The sequence below is a fragment of the Cetorhinus maximus genome, chromosome 23 (genome assembly GCF_964194155.1).
Source record: "Cetorhinus maximus chromosome 23, sCetMax3.hap1.1, whole genome shotgun sequence".
NCBI lineage: Eukaryota > Metazoa > Chordata > Chondrichthyes > Lamniformes > Cetorhinidae > Cetorhinus > Cetorhinus maximus.
In genome coordinates, this window is record NC_135901.1 from 29,702,730 (window position 1) to 29,717,077 (window position 14,348).

At 44.9% G+C, this 14,348-nt stretch overlaps 4 protein-coding genes across 4 annotated transcripts in view; 2 read left to right on the forward strand and 2 right to left on the reverse strand.

Moving 5' to 3' along the window:
* Nucleotides 1-14,348, reverse strand: part of LOC144696973 (uncharacterized) — a 280,733-nt gene that overhangs the window by 226,453 nt on the left and 39,932 nt on the right. The window lies entirely within an intron of this gene.
* The window catches only part of LOC144697199 (uncharacterized), a 243,973-nt gene that overhangs the window by 210,320 nt on the left and 19,305 nt on the right, over nucleotides 1-14,348 (forward strand). The gene's annotated exons all lie outside the window — the stretch shown is intronic.
* Nucleotides 1-14,348, reverse strand: part of LOC144697164 (uncharacterized) — a 193,567-nt gene that overhangs the window by 174,285 nt on the left and 4,934 nt on the right. The gene's annotated exons all lie outside the window — the stretch shown is intronic.
* Nucleotides 1-14,348, forward strand: part of LOC144697953 (uncharacterized) — a 113,597-nt gene that overhangs the window by 11,480 nt on the left and 87,769 nt on the right. Inside the window, 2 exon segments of the mRNA XM_078569908.1 lie at nucleotides 2,203-2,210; nucleotides 4,434-4,706. Coding sequence (XP_078426034.1) covers nucleotides 2,203-2,210; nucleotides 4,434-4,706 — 281 coding nt within the window.

Here is a 14,348-nt window from a genome sequence, read left to right on the forward strand (position 1 = left end):
GAAACTTGCATTTAAGGAGCACTTTTCACTACCTCAGGGCATCTCAAAGAGTTTCACTGCAGATGAAACACTTCCTGAAGTGTAGTAGTGTAGTTACTGTAGGAATCACGGAAGCCAATTTGTGCACAGCAAGATCCCACAGACTGCAATGTGATGATGGCCAGATCAACTGTTTTTTACTGAGGTTGATTGAGGGATAAATATCGGGCCCCAGGACCCCGGGAGTGAACTCCTCAACCTCCAGCTCTCCGTCCAATTGTGGCCATTCGGTCTTGTATATCCACCTGAGAGGGCAGGCGGGGCCCTCGGGTTAATGTCTCACTCGAAAGACAGTCCCTCCATCAGGACGGCTCCCACTCAGTACTGGCACTGGGAGTGTGGGCCCTGGATTATGGGGGCTCAAGTCTCTTGAGAGGGGATTCGAACCCCCCACCTCCTGACCATCATGCCATGTTGAATAGAATCAGCGAGCTGGTGTTCTAGAATCATGGAATGGTTACAACACTGAAGGAGGCCATTCAGCCCATTGTGTCTGTGCCAGCTCTCTGCAAGAGCAACTCAGTCAGAGCCACTCCCCCGCCTTTTCCCCATAACCCTGCCAATTTCTCCTCTTCAGATATTGATCCACATCTCTTTGGAAAACCATGACTGAATCTGCCTCCAGGTCCTTTCATCCCTGGTGCCATTCTCATCAATCTCCTCTGCTCCCTCTCTAAGAACTTCACATCTTTCCTGAAGTGTGGGGCCCAGATATAGGGTTCCACTCTAGAGGGATAGAATTGAAAAGCAGGGAGGTTATGTTCAACTCGTTTCAAACCATGGTTAGACTACACTGGGAGTACTGTCAACATTTGTGATCTTCATTTAGGAAAAGGAAATAGAGGCACTGAAGAAGGGGCAACAAAGATTCACAAGAATAATACCAGAACTGAGAGCATTTAATCCTCAGGAAAGGCTGGGGATGCTTTTCTCTAGAAAAGAGAAGACTGAAGGGTGACCTGATGGAAGTCTTTAAGACGATGAAGGGGTTCGATAATCCAATAGGGATTTCATGAGAAACCTCTTTACCCAGCGAGTGGTGAGAATGTGGAACTCACTACCACAGCGAGTGGTTGAGGTGAATAGCATGAATACATTTAAGGGGAAGCTAGATACATACATGAGGGAGAAAGCAATAGAAGGATATGCTGATGGGGGGAGATGAAGAGGGGCGGGTGGAGGCTCATGTGGAGCATAAATACTGACAGAGACCAATTGAACTGACTGGCCTGGCCCTGTGCTGTAGACTCAGTGGAACAGAGACAAATGTACTTACTTCAGATATACCTCCAGTAGTAAGAAAAGCACTATTTACTATCTAGGTTAAAATAAATGTACTTCATCAGCTTTTGTGGATTATTTCAGTGGAAATGTGCACTCCCAGGCTCAAAGAGCATCAGCCCACTGGAAGCAAAGTCGTGAGACCTGCCAGTCCAGCAGAAAGAAACCCTCTGACCCTCCTACTTCATCAACTGTCAGAATGAACATGGTTCAGTCCTGGATGTGATTAACAGCAGCAATAACAGCAGAATCCAACCCCTGGAATCACTTGTGAACTCGCTGGTGTCTCAGGAGGTTGCTTGACTGAGTGAAGCCCTTCCCACACACAGGGCAGATGAACGGCCTTTCACCTGTGTGAAATCGCTGGTGAGTCAGCTGGGTAGATGAATCTCTGAATCCCTTCCCACACTCAAAGCAGGTGAATAGCCTCTCCCCGGTGTGAACTCGCTTATGTATCCGCAGGCCAGATGAATCACTGAATGCCTTCCCACACGCAGAGCAGGTGAATGGTCTTTCCCCAGTGTGAACTCGTCGGTGTGTCTGCAGGTTTGATAACTGAGTGGATCCCTTCCCACACTTGGAGCAGGTGAATGGCCTCTCCCCGGTATGAGTGCGTTGGTGAATCTTCAGCTTAGATGGGGATCTGAATCCCTTCCCATACTCAGAGCAGGTGAATGGTCTCTCACCGCTGTGAACTAGTTTGTGTGACGTTATGTTGGATAAATGACTGAAACCCTTTCCACACACAGAGCAGGTGAACGGCCTCTCCCCGGTGTGACTGCGACTATGGATTTCCAGCTGAGATGGGCGTCTGAATCCCTTCCCACAGTCCCCACATTTCCACGGTTTCTCCATGGTGAAGGTGTCTTTGTGTCTCTCTAGGTCCAACGGTCAGTTAAAGCCTCGTCCACGCACAGAACATGTAGAATGTCTCTCCTCACTGTGAATGGTGTAATGTTTTTTCAGTCTGTGTAGTTGGTGAAAGCTCTTTCCACAGTCAGTGCACGGGAACACTCTCACTCGGGTGTGTGTGTCTCGGTGCTTTTCCAGTCACACAGACGTTTAAAACTGATTGAGGCTGACAGAAAAGACAAACATTTCTCCTTTTGGGTCCAAAGGCTGGTGATATTCAGGTCCTGATAAAATGGGTTGCTCTATCAGATCTTGATGTGATGTTTACATTGAGATTCTGTCTGCAAATCCTCCTTTTCTGATATACTGTAAAAGGAGTTTACAAAATTCATCACCGACAGTACAGGACAGAAACTCAGAAACAACAATTCTAGTTTGTATGGAGCATTCTTTCCTCTCTCATTCCCCAAAAGCTGTAAATCTCCATCCCACACACTCTGCCTCCATTCTCACCCTGCTGCACCTGATGTGCACCCTCCCAATTCTCCTGGTGCCGATTCATGCTCATCAAAAGACGCATGCTCACCAATTCCTATCCAAGGCTTGAAAATCTTCATAGAAGTATATTTACAGGGGGAATGTGAGGAAGAATTTTATTTAGGCAGCGATCTTGGACTCGAGTTGCCAAATGGACTCTTTCTGTGCTGTAATGAATGTAAGGCTGGAAATATATAAGGTAGCTACAGTACTATATCACAAGACTAGAAATAATAATAAATGAGCTTGATTACACAGCCAAAAATATATTGAATATGTCAGGACCTACATATATTAAAAGACTAGAAATAATAATAAAAGTACTTTATTCCTGAACCATAAATAATATATCTAATATGTACCGTATAACGACACCAGACTTATCTCTGTCCGATGTTAATTTACTGTTCCCTTAAATGTCAGCCATCTCCTGGGGAAACCACCCCTTTAATTATGAACATGAGGAAATAGACCATCCTTTTAGCCAGACAAATAAATGTGTCAAGCTGAGGGAGCAAAGGATGTCAATGTCTTTAAGAGAGAGAGACCTGGGCCAACCTTTCCAGAGTCTGCACTCTCCCTGGATTCACTTCCTTTCCTTTCAGTTCCTGCAAGTCACAATTTCCCCCCAGAATGAGAAAAGAAATGGAAAGGGGGAGAAAAGAAAGTTTTTTACTCACAGATGTTGGACACAGGAGGAAGTTTTAGTCTGTGTGAAGCTCAATCTTCATTTACACAAAGCCCGCGCTCTGATTGGCTGGAGGACAAGGTCCTTTCGGTCCTCCAATTCTCGCCATTGGTCAATCCCCGGCATGAAAACAATGGGGCAGCGGAAGCATTCGTGACGCTGGGAGACACTTTGACCCCATGTCGCAACAACTGCTAGCCAATGGGGAACGCCACTCTCCGCACATGCGTACCTGCCCCTCTTCCTTGGACATGCGCAGTCCCGGGCCGCCTGCCCGCGCGGTGGATAGAGCGGCTTCCCCCGCGCTGTGGATTGTGGGAGCTTCGGCCGCCATTACTAATCCGTAGCCCAGTCGCCAAACACCTGGGACTGGGATGGAAAGTGGGGGTGGGGGGCGCAGTGACCTCACCCTGACACAAAGTACATGTGGGTAGTGACTGGATTTGATTGTGACGTCCCCTTAGCAAAACAGTTTGTTAACTTCAGATGTAAAGATTTAGACTGAAATAGAAAGAGAAAGTGCTGGAGACACTCAACAGGTCTGGAATCATCTGTGCAGAGAGAAACAGAGTTAACGTTTCGAGTAGAATATGACTCTCTTTCTGTAAAGATGTAGGCACCTGGGTGACATATTGTGGAGGGCAATCGGAAATGGAGGAGGTCTTGTGGAGCACTGGGTAGTGCCCCAGCGTTTGAACCAGAAGCTCCTGGTTCAAGTCCAACTCCAGGACTTGATGGCCAAGGAAAGTGTCTTCACGATGCAGCCAAACAGGTTTAGTATCAACTTGTAAAACCTTCCAACACAGCAATGGCAGGCAGTAAGAGCGGGAGAGATTCCTGCTCAGCCACATGGTGGAAGGAAATTGGAGCCATGACCATCACTATCCATAGCTCCAGACTGTGAGTTGAGTGTAACAAACAGTGTATGTTGCTACAGCAACTCCCACTCCTTGGGGGGACTGGTTGGCTCAGTCACCTGGAAGGTGAGTGTATATCAGATTGGTGGAACAACCCGTTCTGGCTGGGGTGGATTCAGGATCTGCCTCCTTGCCCTACCCACCCGTGGTGGAGGTCGTGGCGCTGTGGATCAGACCAGTCTTTGGGCAGATAACTCTAGAAGGAGGAAAAGGATTCACTCCCTCAGTGAGCACGATTACATATATGTGAGGCCATTCACCTGCTCCATATGTGGGAATGGATTGATTCCCAACCTGTTGGCCTACCAGCAATTTCGGACGGGCGAGAGGCTGATTAAATGTTCCGAATGTGGGAAGGGATTCACTCGCTCATCTCACTTCCTGGCACACCAGTGGGTGTTTCCTTGACTGCAGGGGCTGGATTCTGCTTTTATTGCTGCTGCTAATCACATCTAGGACTGAACCATGTTCATTTTGACAATTGCGGTCTGTTTCTGCTAATGATAATAATCCCTGTAACTGGGCTGGAGATTAATATTCTGGATAAATGTCAAATCAGTCAGCTTTGTTTTGGACACACAGTTTGTCAAGTCCCTGATGTCACTGAGAGAAGTAAAGGTAGGTTTTAAGTACAGACTTAAAGGAGGAGAGAGAGAAGTGGAGGGGCTAAGGGAGGGAATTCCAGAGTTTAGGAACCTGGCAGTTGAAGACTGAAAGAATGTCAGTCCCGGAAATGGGGGACTCGAGTCTCTGGAGTGGGGATTGAACCCACGACCTTCAGACTTAGAGGCTAGAGTATGAGACTGACTGAGCCCTGGTGTTCGATGTGAAGTTTCAGTTGCCTCATCCTTTCTCTGTCCTTCGTCCCATTCGAGGATCAGCAGATCGAGCTGAGGAACTGGGCAACAATTAAATGGGGCAAGAAGAAAGTTAAGAGAATAAAATGCTTCACCCAGAGAGTGGTGAGAATGTGGAACTCGCTCCCACACAGAGTGGTTGAGACAAATAACATACATCCATTTATGGGGAGCTTGGTATGTTCAGGAGGAAGAAAGATGGGGCTTGATGAAGTAAAACGGGAGGAGACTCGTGTACAGTGTAAATGAGATGGACTGAATGGCCTGGTTCTTTGCTGTACATTGTGTGTGAAGAATTTGTACCACACAACATCTTCCATCCCCTCAGCCAATGAAATACTTTTTTTAAGGTGAGGCATTTCAGCCTTTTTTTAACTAATGTAGAATCAAGGGGTTTTTAACATATAAACCACTCCCAAGTTTAGGTTCGGGATCTTACTGCACAAACAGCCACACTTATAAATATAGAGATAGCTGGGAATCAGAGGATAGTGGCTAAAGATCAGGAAATGGTCAGGTTAAAGCCTGCCCAGAATGCAGCAGGATGGGCTGAGCACGGTGACGCTGAGCTAAAAGGGGTTTGTGTACACGCAGACTCTGATCGAAAGGGGTTTATGTACAGACAGACTCTGATCAAAAGGGGTTTGCATACACACAGGCTCTGATTGAAAGGGGTTTGCATACACACAGACTCTGATCGAAAGGGGTTTGTGTACACACAGGCTTTGGTCGAAAGGGGTTTGCGTACACACTGGCTCTGACCAAAAGGGGTTTGCGTACACATGGGCTTTGATTGAAAGGGGTTTACGTACACACGGGCTCTGATCAAAAGGGGTTTGTGTACACACGGACTCTGATGGAAAGGGGTGTGTGTACACACGGCCTCTGATGGAAAGGGGTGTGTGTACACTAGGACTCTGATCTAAAGGGTTTTGCGGACAAGCAGACTCTGATTGAAAGGGGTGTGAGTGCACTCGGACTCTGATCGAAAGGGGTTTGCGTACACAAAGAGGTTGAACTAAAAGGGTTTGCAGACACACAGACCCTGAACTAAAGGGGTTTGAATACACAAAGACCATGAAATAAAGAGGTATGCGTATACACATACACTTGAACTGAAGGGCTTTTCATACGCACAGACCCTAAGCAATAGAGGTGCAAGTCACGATGGTGTGCCCTCGAAGGGGAATCTCAACTGTTGCTGTCCCCATGTGTCTGTTGCTATTCGAGTTGGTAGACATAGCAGGGTTGGGACGTAATGTTCAAGGAGCCTTGCTGAGTCAATGCAGTGCATTGCACACTGCAGCCACTGTACGTCACTGATGGAGGGAGTGAATATTTAAGGTTGTGGATGGGGTGCCATTAAAGTGGGCTGCGTTGTCCTGGATTCGCCAATTTGAAAAAGACTGGCTGATAAATCATAATTGTTTTAGGAAATGACTGGGGCCCAGTAAATTTAAATACTTTCAGACCACTTTCAAAAGTAATGGGGGCGGAAGCTCCAACAATCCACCTCGCCGGGGAAACCGCTCTATCCGCCGGGCGGGCGTGCGGCCCAGGACTGCGCATGTCCGAGGGAGAGTTGGGGGGCGGGGGGGAGCTCCGCATGTGCGGAAAGAGCCCGCCCCCGTCCCTCCCATCATGCTGAGGGATTGACGAATAGGAAGATTGGAGGACCGGAAGGACTCTGGTCCTCCAGTCAGTCAGCGCGCGGGCTTTGTGTGAATGAGGATTGAGCTTCACACAGACTAAAACTTCCTCCTGTGTCCAACATCTGTGAGTAAAACACTTTCTTTTCTCCACCTTTCCATTTCTTTTCTCATTCTGGGGGGAAATTGTTGACTTGCAGGAACTGAAGGGAAAGGAAGTGAATCCAGGGAGGGTGCAGACTCTGGAAAGGTTGGTTCAGGTCTCTCTCTCTCTCTCTCTCTCTTAAAGACATTGAGATCCTTTGCTCCCTCAGCTTGACACATTTATTTGTCTGGCTAAAAGGATGGTCCCTTTCCTAATGTTCACAATTAAAGGGGTGGGTTCCCCAAGAGATGGCTGACATTTAAGGGAACAATAAATTAACATAGGACAGAGATATGTCCAGTGTTATATGTTCTGTTGAAGGGTCATGAGGACTCGAAACGTCAACTTTGCTCTTCTCAGCCGATGCTGCCAGACCTGCTGAGTTTTTCCAGGTATTTCTGTTTTTGTTTTGGATTTCCAGCATCCGCAGTTTTTTGTTTTTATATCTATATGTCCAGTGTTGTTATGTGGTGCATATTAGATATATTACTTGTGAATCTGTGAAAAAATGCATTTATTATTATTTCTAGTCTTGTAACATATTATTGTATCTACGTTATATATTTCCAGTTCCGGGATCATTATGGCACAGATGGAGTCCATTCGGAAACTTGAGTCATGCCGACTCTCTGTTGAGTAATCCAGTCTGGTGAAACTTCTCTGAACTGCTTCCAATGCAAGTATATCCCTCCTTAAAGAAGGAGCCCACAACTGTATACAGTACTCTAGGTACTCTAGGTCTGGTCTCACCAATACCCTGTGCAGCTGCAGTAAGACTTCCCTTCTTTTATACTTCATCCTCCTTGCAATAAAGGCTTACATTCCAATTGGCTTCCTCATTACCTGCTGTACCTGCAGACTGACGTTTTGTGATCCATGTGCAAGGACACCCAGATCCCTCTGTACTGCAGCATTCTGCTGTCTCTCTCCATTTAAATAGTATTCTGCTTTTCCATTCTTCCTGCCAAAGTGGACAACCTCACATTTTCACACATTATACTCCATCTGCCAATACTTTCCCCCCATACTAAACCTATCGCTATCTCTTTGTGGACTCTTTGTAAAGTCCTCACAACTTGCTTCCTTACCTATTGTTGTATCATCAGCAAATTTGTCTACAATATAGTCAGTTCCTTCATCCAAGTCATTAATATGGATTGTAAATAGTTGGAGCCCCAGTAGTGATCCCTGCAGGACTATGGAGGCCCTAGGTTAAATATATTCAAGACAGTGATTGATAGGTTTTAGATATTGAAGATATTAAGGGTTTTTGGGGATAGTTCAGGAAAATGGCGCTGAGGCAGATCAGCCATAATCTCATTCAATGGTGGAGCAGGCTCGATGGGCCAAATGAGCCGAATGGCCTACTCCTGCTCATATTTCTTATGATCTCTGTGTCCTGGCCAGGAAGTGGTGAGCATGGATCTGTCAATCAGCATGAACCTTCAGGAGAATTGGGAGGGTGTATGTTAGGTACAGCAGAGTGAGAATGGAGAGAGTGTGTGTGTGACGGAGATTCAAAGCTTTTGTGGAATGAGAGGGGAAAGAATGTTCCTTAGAAACTGGAGTTGTCTGTTCTGAATTTCTATCCTGTACTGACAGTGATGTCTGTCATGAATTCCTTTTACAGGACACTAGAAGGGGAGGATTTGCAGACAGAAATTTGAAATCAAAGGTTAAGATCACACAGAGTCACTTGATTTATTGGAACTTGAATATGATCAGCTTTTGAATCTAGAAGGAGAAATGTTTCTGTGTTCTGTCTGCTTCAAAATGTTCTACACGTCAGGGGGACTGGAAAAGGCCCGAGATCCCTACACCCGAGTGAGAGTGTTTCCAGTGCACTGACTGTGGAAAGAGCTTTCACCAGTTACACAGCTTGAGAAAAACATCACACCATTCACAGTGGGACTGTGGGAAGGGATTCAAAACCCCATCGAAGCTGGAGACTTATTGACGCAGTCACACTGGGGACAGGCCATTCACCTGCTTTGAGCGTGCGAAGGGATTCACTTAGTTACACCACCTGCAGTCACACCAGCAGGTTCACACCGGGGAGCGACTGTTCACCTGCTCCGTGTGTGGGAAGGGATTCACTCGGTCATCCAACCTGCTGACACACCAGCGGGTTCACACCAGGGAGAGACTGTTCACCTGCTCCGTGTGTGGGAAGGGATTCACTCGGTCATCCAACCTGCTGACACACCAGCGGGTTCACACTGAGAGGCAGTTCGCCTGCTCTGAGTGTGGGAAAGGATTCACCGAGTTATACAGACTGCAGGTACACCAGCGAGTTCACACTGGGGAGAGGCCATTCACCTGCTCTCAGTGTGGGAAGGGATTTGCTCGGTTACACCACCTGCAGTCACACCAGCAGGTTCACACCGGGGAGAGGCTGTTCACCTGCTCCACGTGTGGGAAGGGATTCGCTCAGTTATACAACCTGCAGACACACCAGCGAGTTCACAAGTGATTGCTGGGGTTGGATTCTGATGTTTTTGCTGCTGATAATCACATCCAGGAATGAACCATATTCATTCTGACAGTTGGTAAATTGGGAGGGTCAGAGGGTTTCTTTCTGCTGAACTGACCAGTCCCACGACTTTGTCCCCAGTAGCTCTTTGAGCCTTGTTACAAATATCTAATTTCATATTTCACAAAGATCACAGAATGAATGGGTGTTTGGAATGTAAAAGATATTCAGTTTGCATTTCTGTTTGGAACCCCCCCAAATCATGCCATGTTGCCATGTTGCCATGGAGCTGGTTAGATGGTTCTTTTGTATCCTTTATCTGGGTGTTTCTCACAGAAGAAAACTATCACAGTTTGAGGGTCAAGTTGGCTGTGGTAGATTGGGAAACTACATGAAAAGTTATGATGGTAGACAGGCAATAGCTAACATTGAAGGAATTATTACATAGTTACAACAAATCCCTTTAAGGAACATAAAACCAACAGGAAAAGTGATGCAACCGTGGCTAACAAGAGAAGTTGAAGATTGAATTAGGTCTCAATAAGTAGTAAGCCTGAGGATTGGAGCGTTTTTTAGAATTCAGGAAAGGAGGACCAAGAAACTGATAAAGAAAGAGAAAACTGAACATGAGAGCAAACTGGTGAGAAGCATAAAAAGCGACTGTAAAAGCTTCTATAGGTATGTGAAAAGGAAAAGATTAGCAAAGAGAAATGTGGGTCCATTCCAGGCAGAGACAGGAGAATTTATAATGGGGAACAAGGAATTGGCAGAGAAACTAAACAATGTGTATCTGCCTTTACAGAGGAAGATACAGAAATCATCCCAAAAAACTTCTTGCTTATCAAGAATCTATCTCACTCTGCCTTAAAAATATTCAAAGACTCTGCTTCCCCCGCCCTTTGAGGAAGAAAGTTCCAAAGACTCACTACTTTCTGAGAGAAAAAAGCTCTCCTCTGTCTTAAAGGGGTGATCTATTACTTTTAAACCCCAATTTCTAGATTCTCCCACAAGAGGAAACATCATTCCACATCCACTCTATCGAAGCCCCTCAATCAAGTCACCTCTTACTCTTCTAAACTGCAGCGGATACAAGCTCAGCCTGGCCCACCTTTCCTCATAAGACAACTCTCTCATTCCAGGTATTAGTCCAATAAACCTTCTCTGAACTGCTTCCAACACATTTACATCCTTTCTTAAATAAGGAGACCAATACTGTACACGGTACTCCAGATGCGGTCTCACCAATGCCCTGTATAACTGAAGCATAACCTTCCTACTTCTAACGATAACATTCTGTTAGCTTTCCTAATGGCTTGGTATACCTGAATAATTAGCTTTTGTGATTCATGCACAAGGACACCCAGATCCCTCTGCATCTCAGAGCTCTGCAATCTCCCATTTCAGTAATATGCTTCATTTTTATTCTTCCTGCCAAAATGGACAATTTTACATTTTCCCACATTACGCTCCATTTGCCAGATCTTTGCCCACTCACTATATCCTTTAGTAGTCTCCTTTTGTCCTCTTCACAACTTACTTTTCTACCTGTCTTTATGTCATCAGCAAATTTAGCAACCATACCTTAGGTCCCTTCATCCAATTCATTTATGTAAATTGTCAAAAAGGTTGAGGCCCCAGCACTGATCTCTGTGCACTCCATTCGTTATATCTTGCCAACCAGAAAATGACCCATTTATGCTTACTCTCTTTCCTGTTAGCTAGCTAATCTTCTATCCATGCAAATATGTTACCTCCCACAGAATGCGCCTTTGTTTTCCACAATAACCTTTGATGTGGCACCTCATCAAATACCTTCTGGAAATCTAAGTTAGTATTCCACCAGTTCCCCTTTATCATCAGCACATGTTACTTCTTCAAAGAACTCCAATAAACTGGTTAAACATGATTTCCCTCTCACAAAACCGTGTTGACTCTGTCTGATTACCCTGAATTTATCTACGTGCCCTGTTATAACGTCTTTAATAATAGCTTCTCACATTGTCCCTCTGACAGATGTTAAGCAAACTGGCTTGCTTTTTGTCTCCCTTTTTGAATGAAGGAGTTGCACTCACTATTTTCCATTCTAATGGAACCTTCCTGCATCTAGGAAATTCCTGAGTCCCTCCCTCCCTTCCATTTCCTGTTTTACAGCTATTTCTGGGATGTTACTTGTAACTACTGTAGTGAAGACGGAAGCAAAATACCAGTTCAATTCATCTGCCTTCTCCTTATTTTCCATTATTAATTCCCCAGACTCACTTCCAAAAGACCAATGCTCACTTTATCTCTTTTCTTTTTTAAACATCAGTTTCCAGCTAGCTTTCTCTCATACTCTAATTTTTCCCTGGTTATTAATCTTTTAGTCATTCTTTGTAGTTTTTTTATATTCTTTCCAATCTTCTGACCTGCCAACCATCCTTGTGCAATTACATGCTTTTTCTTTGAGTTCGATGCTATCTTTAACTTTTGTAGTTAACCACGGATGGCCGGTCCTTCACTTCATTTTATTCTTTCTTGTTGGAATGTATCGATTCCGTTTGTTCTGAAATATCCCCTTAAATGTCTGCTACTCCATTTCTATTGGCCAATCCCATAATCTAAATCGTCAGTTCACTTTAGCTCTGCTTTCATGCCCTCATAATTTCCCTACTTTAGTTTAAAATACTAGTCTTGGACCCACTCTCCTCTCCCTCCAACTGAATGTAAAATTCAACCATATTGTGTTCAATGCTACCTAGGGGTGTCTTCACTATGAGGTCATTAATTAATCTTATCTTGTTGCACAATGTTAGGATTTATTTCGAGAGGACTAGAATATAAAAGCAGGGATGTGCTGCTGAGGCTTTATAAGGCTCTGGTCAGACCACATTTAGAATATTGTGAGCAATTTTGGGCCCCGTATCTCAGGAAGGATGTGCTGGCCCTGGAGAGGGTCCAGAGGAGGTTCACGAGAATGATCCCAGGAATGAAAGGCTTAACATATGAGGAATATTCGAGGACTCTGGGTCTATACTCGATGGAGTTTAGAAGGATGAGGGGGGATCTGATTGAAACTTACAGAATACTGAAAGGCCTGGATAGAGTGGACGTGGGGAAGATGTTTCCATTAGTAGGAGAGACTAGGACCCGAGGGCACAGCCGCAAAGGGAAGACCTTTTAGAACAGAGATGAGGAGAAACTTCTTTAGCCAGAGAGTGGTGAATCTATGGAATTCATTGCCACAGAAGGCTGTGGAGGCCAGGTCATTGAGTGTATTTAAGACCGAGATAGATAGGTTCTTGATTGGGAAGGGGATCAAAGGTTATGGGAAGAAGGTGGGAGGATGGGGTTGAGAAACTTATCAGCCATGATTGAATGGCAGAGCAGAATTGATGGGCCAAATGGCCTAATTTCTGCTCCAATGTCTTATGGTCTTATAATACCAGGTCCAGTAGAGCCTGTCCAACTTGTGGAGAGTTCTCACTCAGTATTATTTCTCCCAAGCCCTTAATTGACCCAATCCAAATGTTTATCTCTGCTAGTTCAATTCTAGTCACTTTTTGACCATGACCAGTGTGTTTAATTCTATACTGATTGTTTTACAGTCAGTTTCCCTCTGGAGTATGTGTCAATGCTTTGATGATGTCAAAATATTGTCTCATTCTCATTACGTTAACCATTTCATGTCATGTTGTTTGTCAAGTAGCTGTGTATGTTTGGGACCCATTCCTCAGTCCACTTCACCATGAATTTACGCGTGCTATTGTCTTCGCATGTAACAAATCACATCTGCACACTCACACCGGTATCCCAATGTCAGGCCACATACTCTGACCTTTCAGGTGCACTTATCAAAAGATCAAAGTGAGTGTCTGTCTTTGCTTATCTCCCCCTGTTATGGTCCTGATATTTCAGGTGGTGGCCAGGCTGTCAAATGTGGTTTTCTTTAAAACAAAATTCATAGGTAAGGATGTAAATATCTCCCAGAGAAATCTATCAACTTATTCATCTCATCTACACCTCCCTGACTTTCACTAGAATGTAGGTGGATACCAGATTGATACATTCCACTGATCACCCGGGTGAGTTACTCCAATTCCTTTACTGTCCAATACAATATATTCATCATATCTTTAAAACAGAAATCAAACAATCCCAATTGATTTCAGGCATTAACATATTGTTTGTTTATTATTTTAGATGTCAGGCTGGGGTTGTTTTCCTTGAATCCGGGAGGTTGAGGGGAGATTTGATGGAGGCGTACAAGATTATGACAGGTTTAGATAAGGCGGACAAAGAAAATCTGTTCCCATTCGCTGATGGTACAAGGATGAGGGGGACACATTTCAGGTTTTGGGCAGGAGATGCAGGGGGATGTGAGGAGGAACATTTTTACACAGCAAGTGGTAATGACCTGGAACTCGCTGCCTATGAGGGGGGTGGAAGCAGAGATGATGAACAATTTCAAAAGGCAATTGGATGGGCAGTTGAGGGAAATAAACTTTCAGGGATTCAGTGATAGAATGGGGGAATGGGGCTGACTGAATTGCTCTACAGAGAACTAGCATGGAATTGATGGGCTGAATAGTCTCCTTGTATATCTTAATGACTCCATGATTCAAAGAGGGAAATTTCAGCTGCCCCAATCTCTCCAACTCACTTAAGTCCCTCATCCCTGGTGCCATTGTTGTCAATCTCCTCTGCACCCTCTCGAAGAACTTCACATCTTTCCTAAAGCGTGGGGCCCAGATATAGGGTTCCATTCTAGAGGGATAGAATTGAAAAGCAGGGAGGTTATGTTCAACTTTTTTCGAACCATGGATAGACTACACTGGGGGTACTGTCAACATTTCTGATCTCCATTTAGAAAAAGGAAATAGAGGCATCAGGGAAGGGGCAACAAAGATTCACAAGAATAATACCAGAACTAA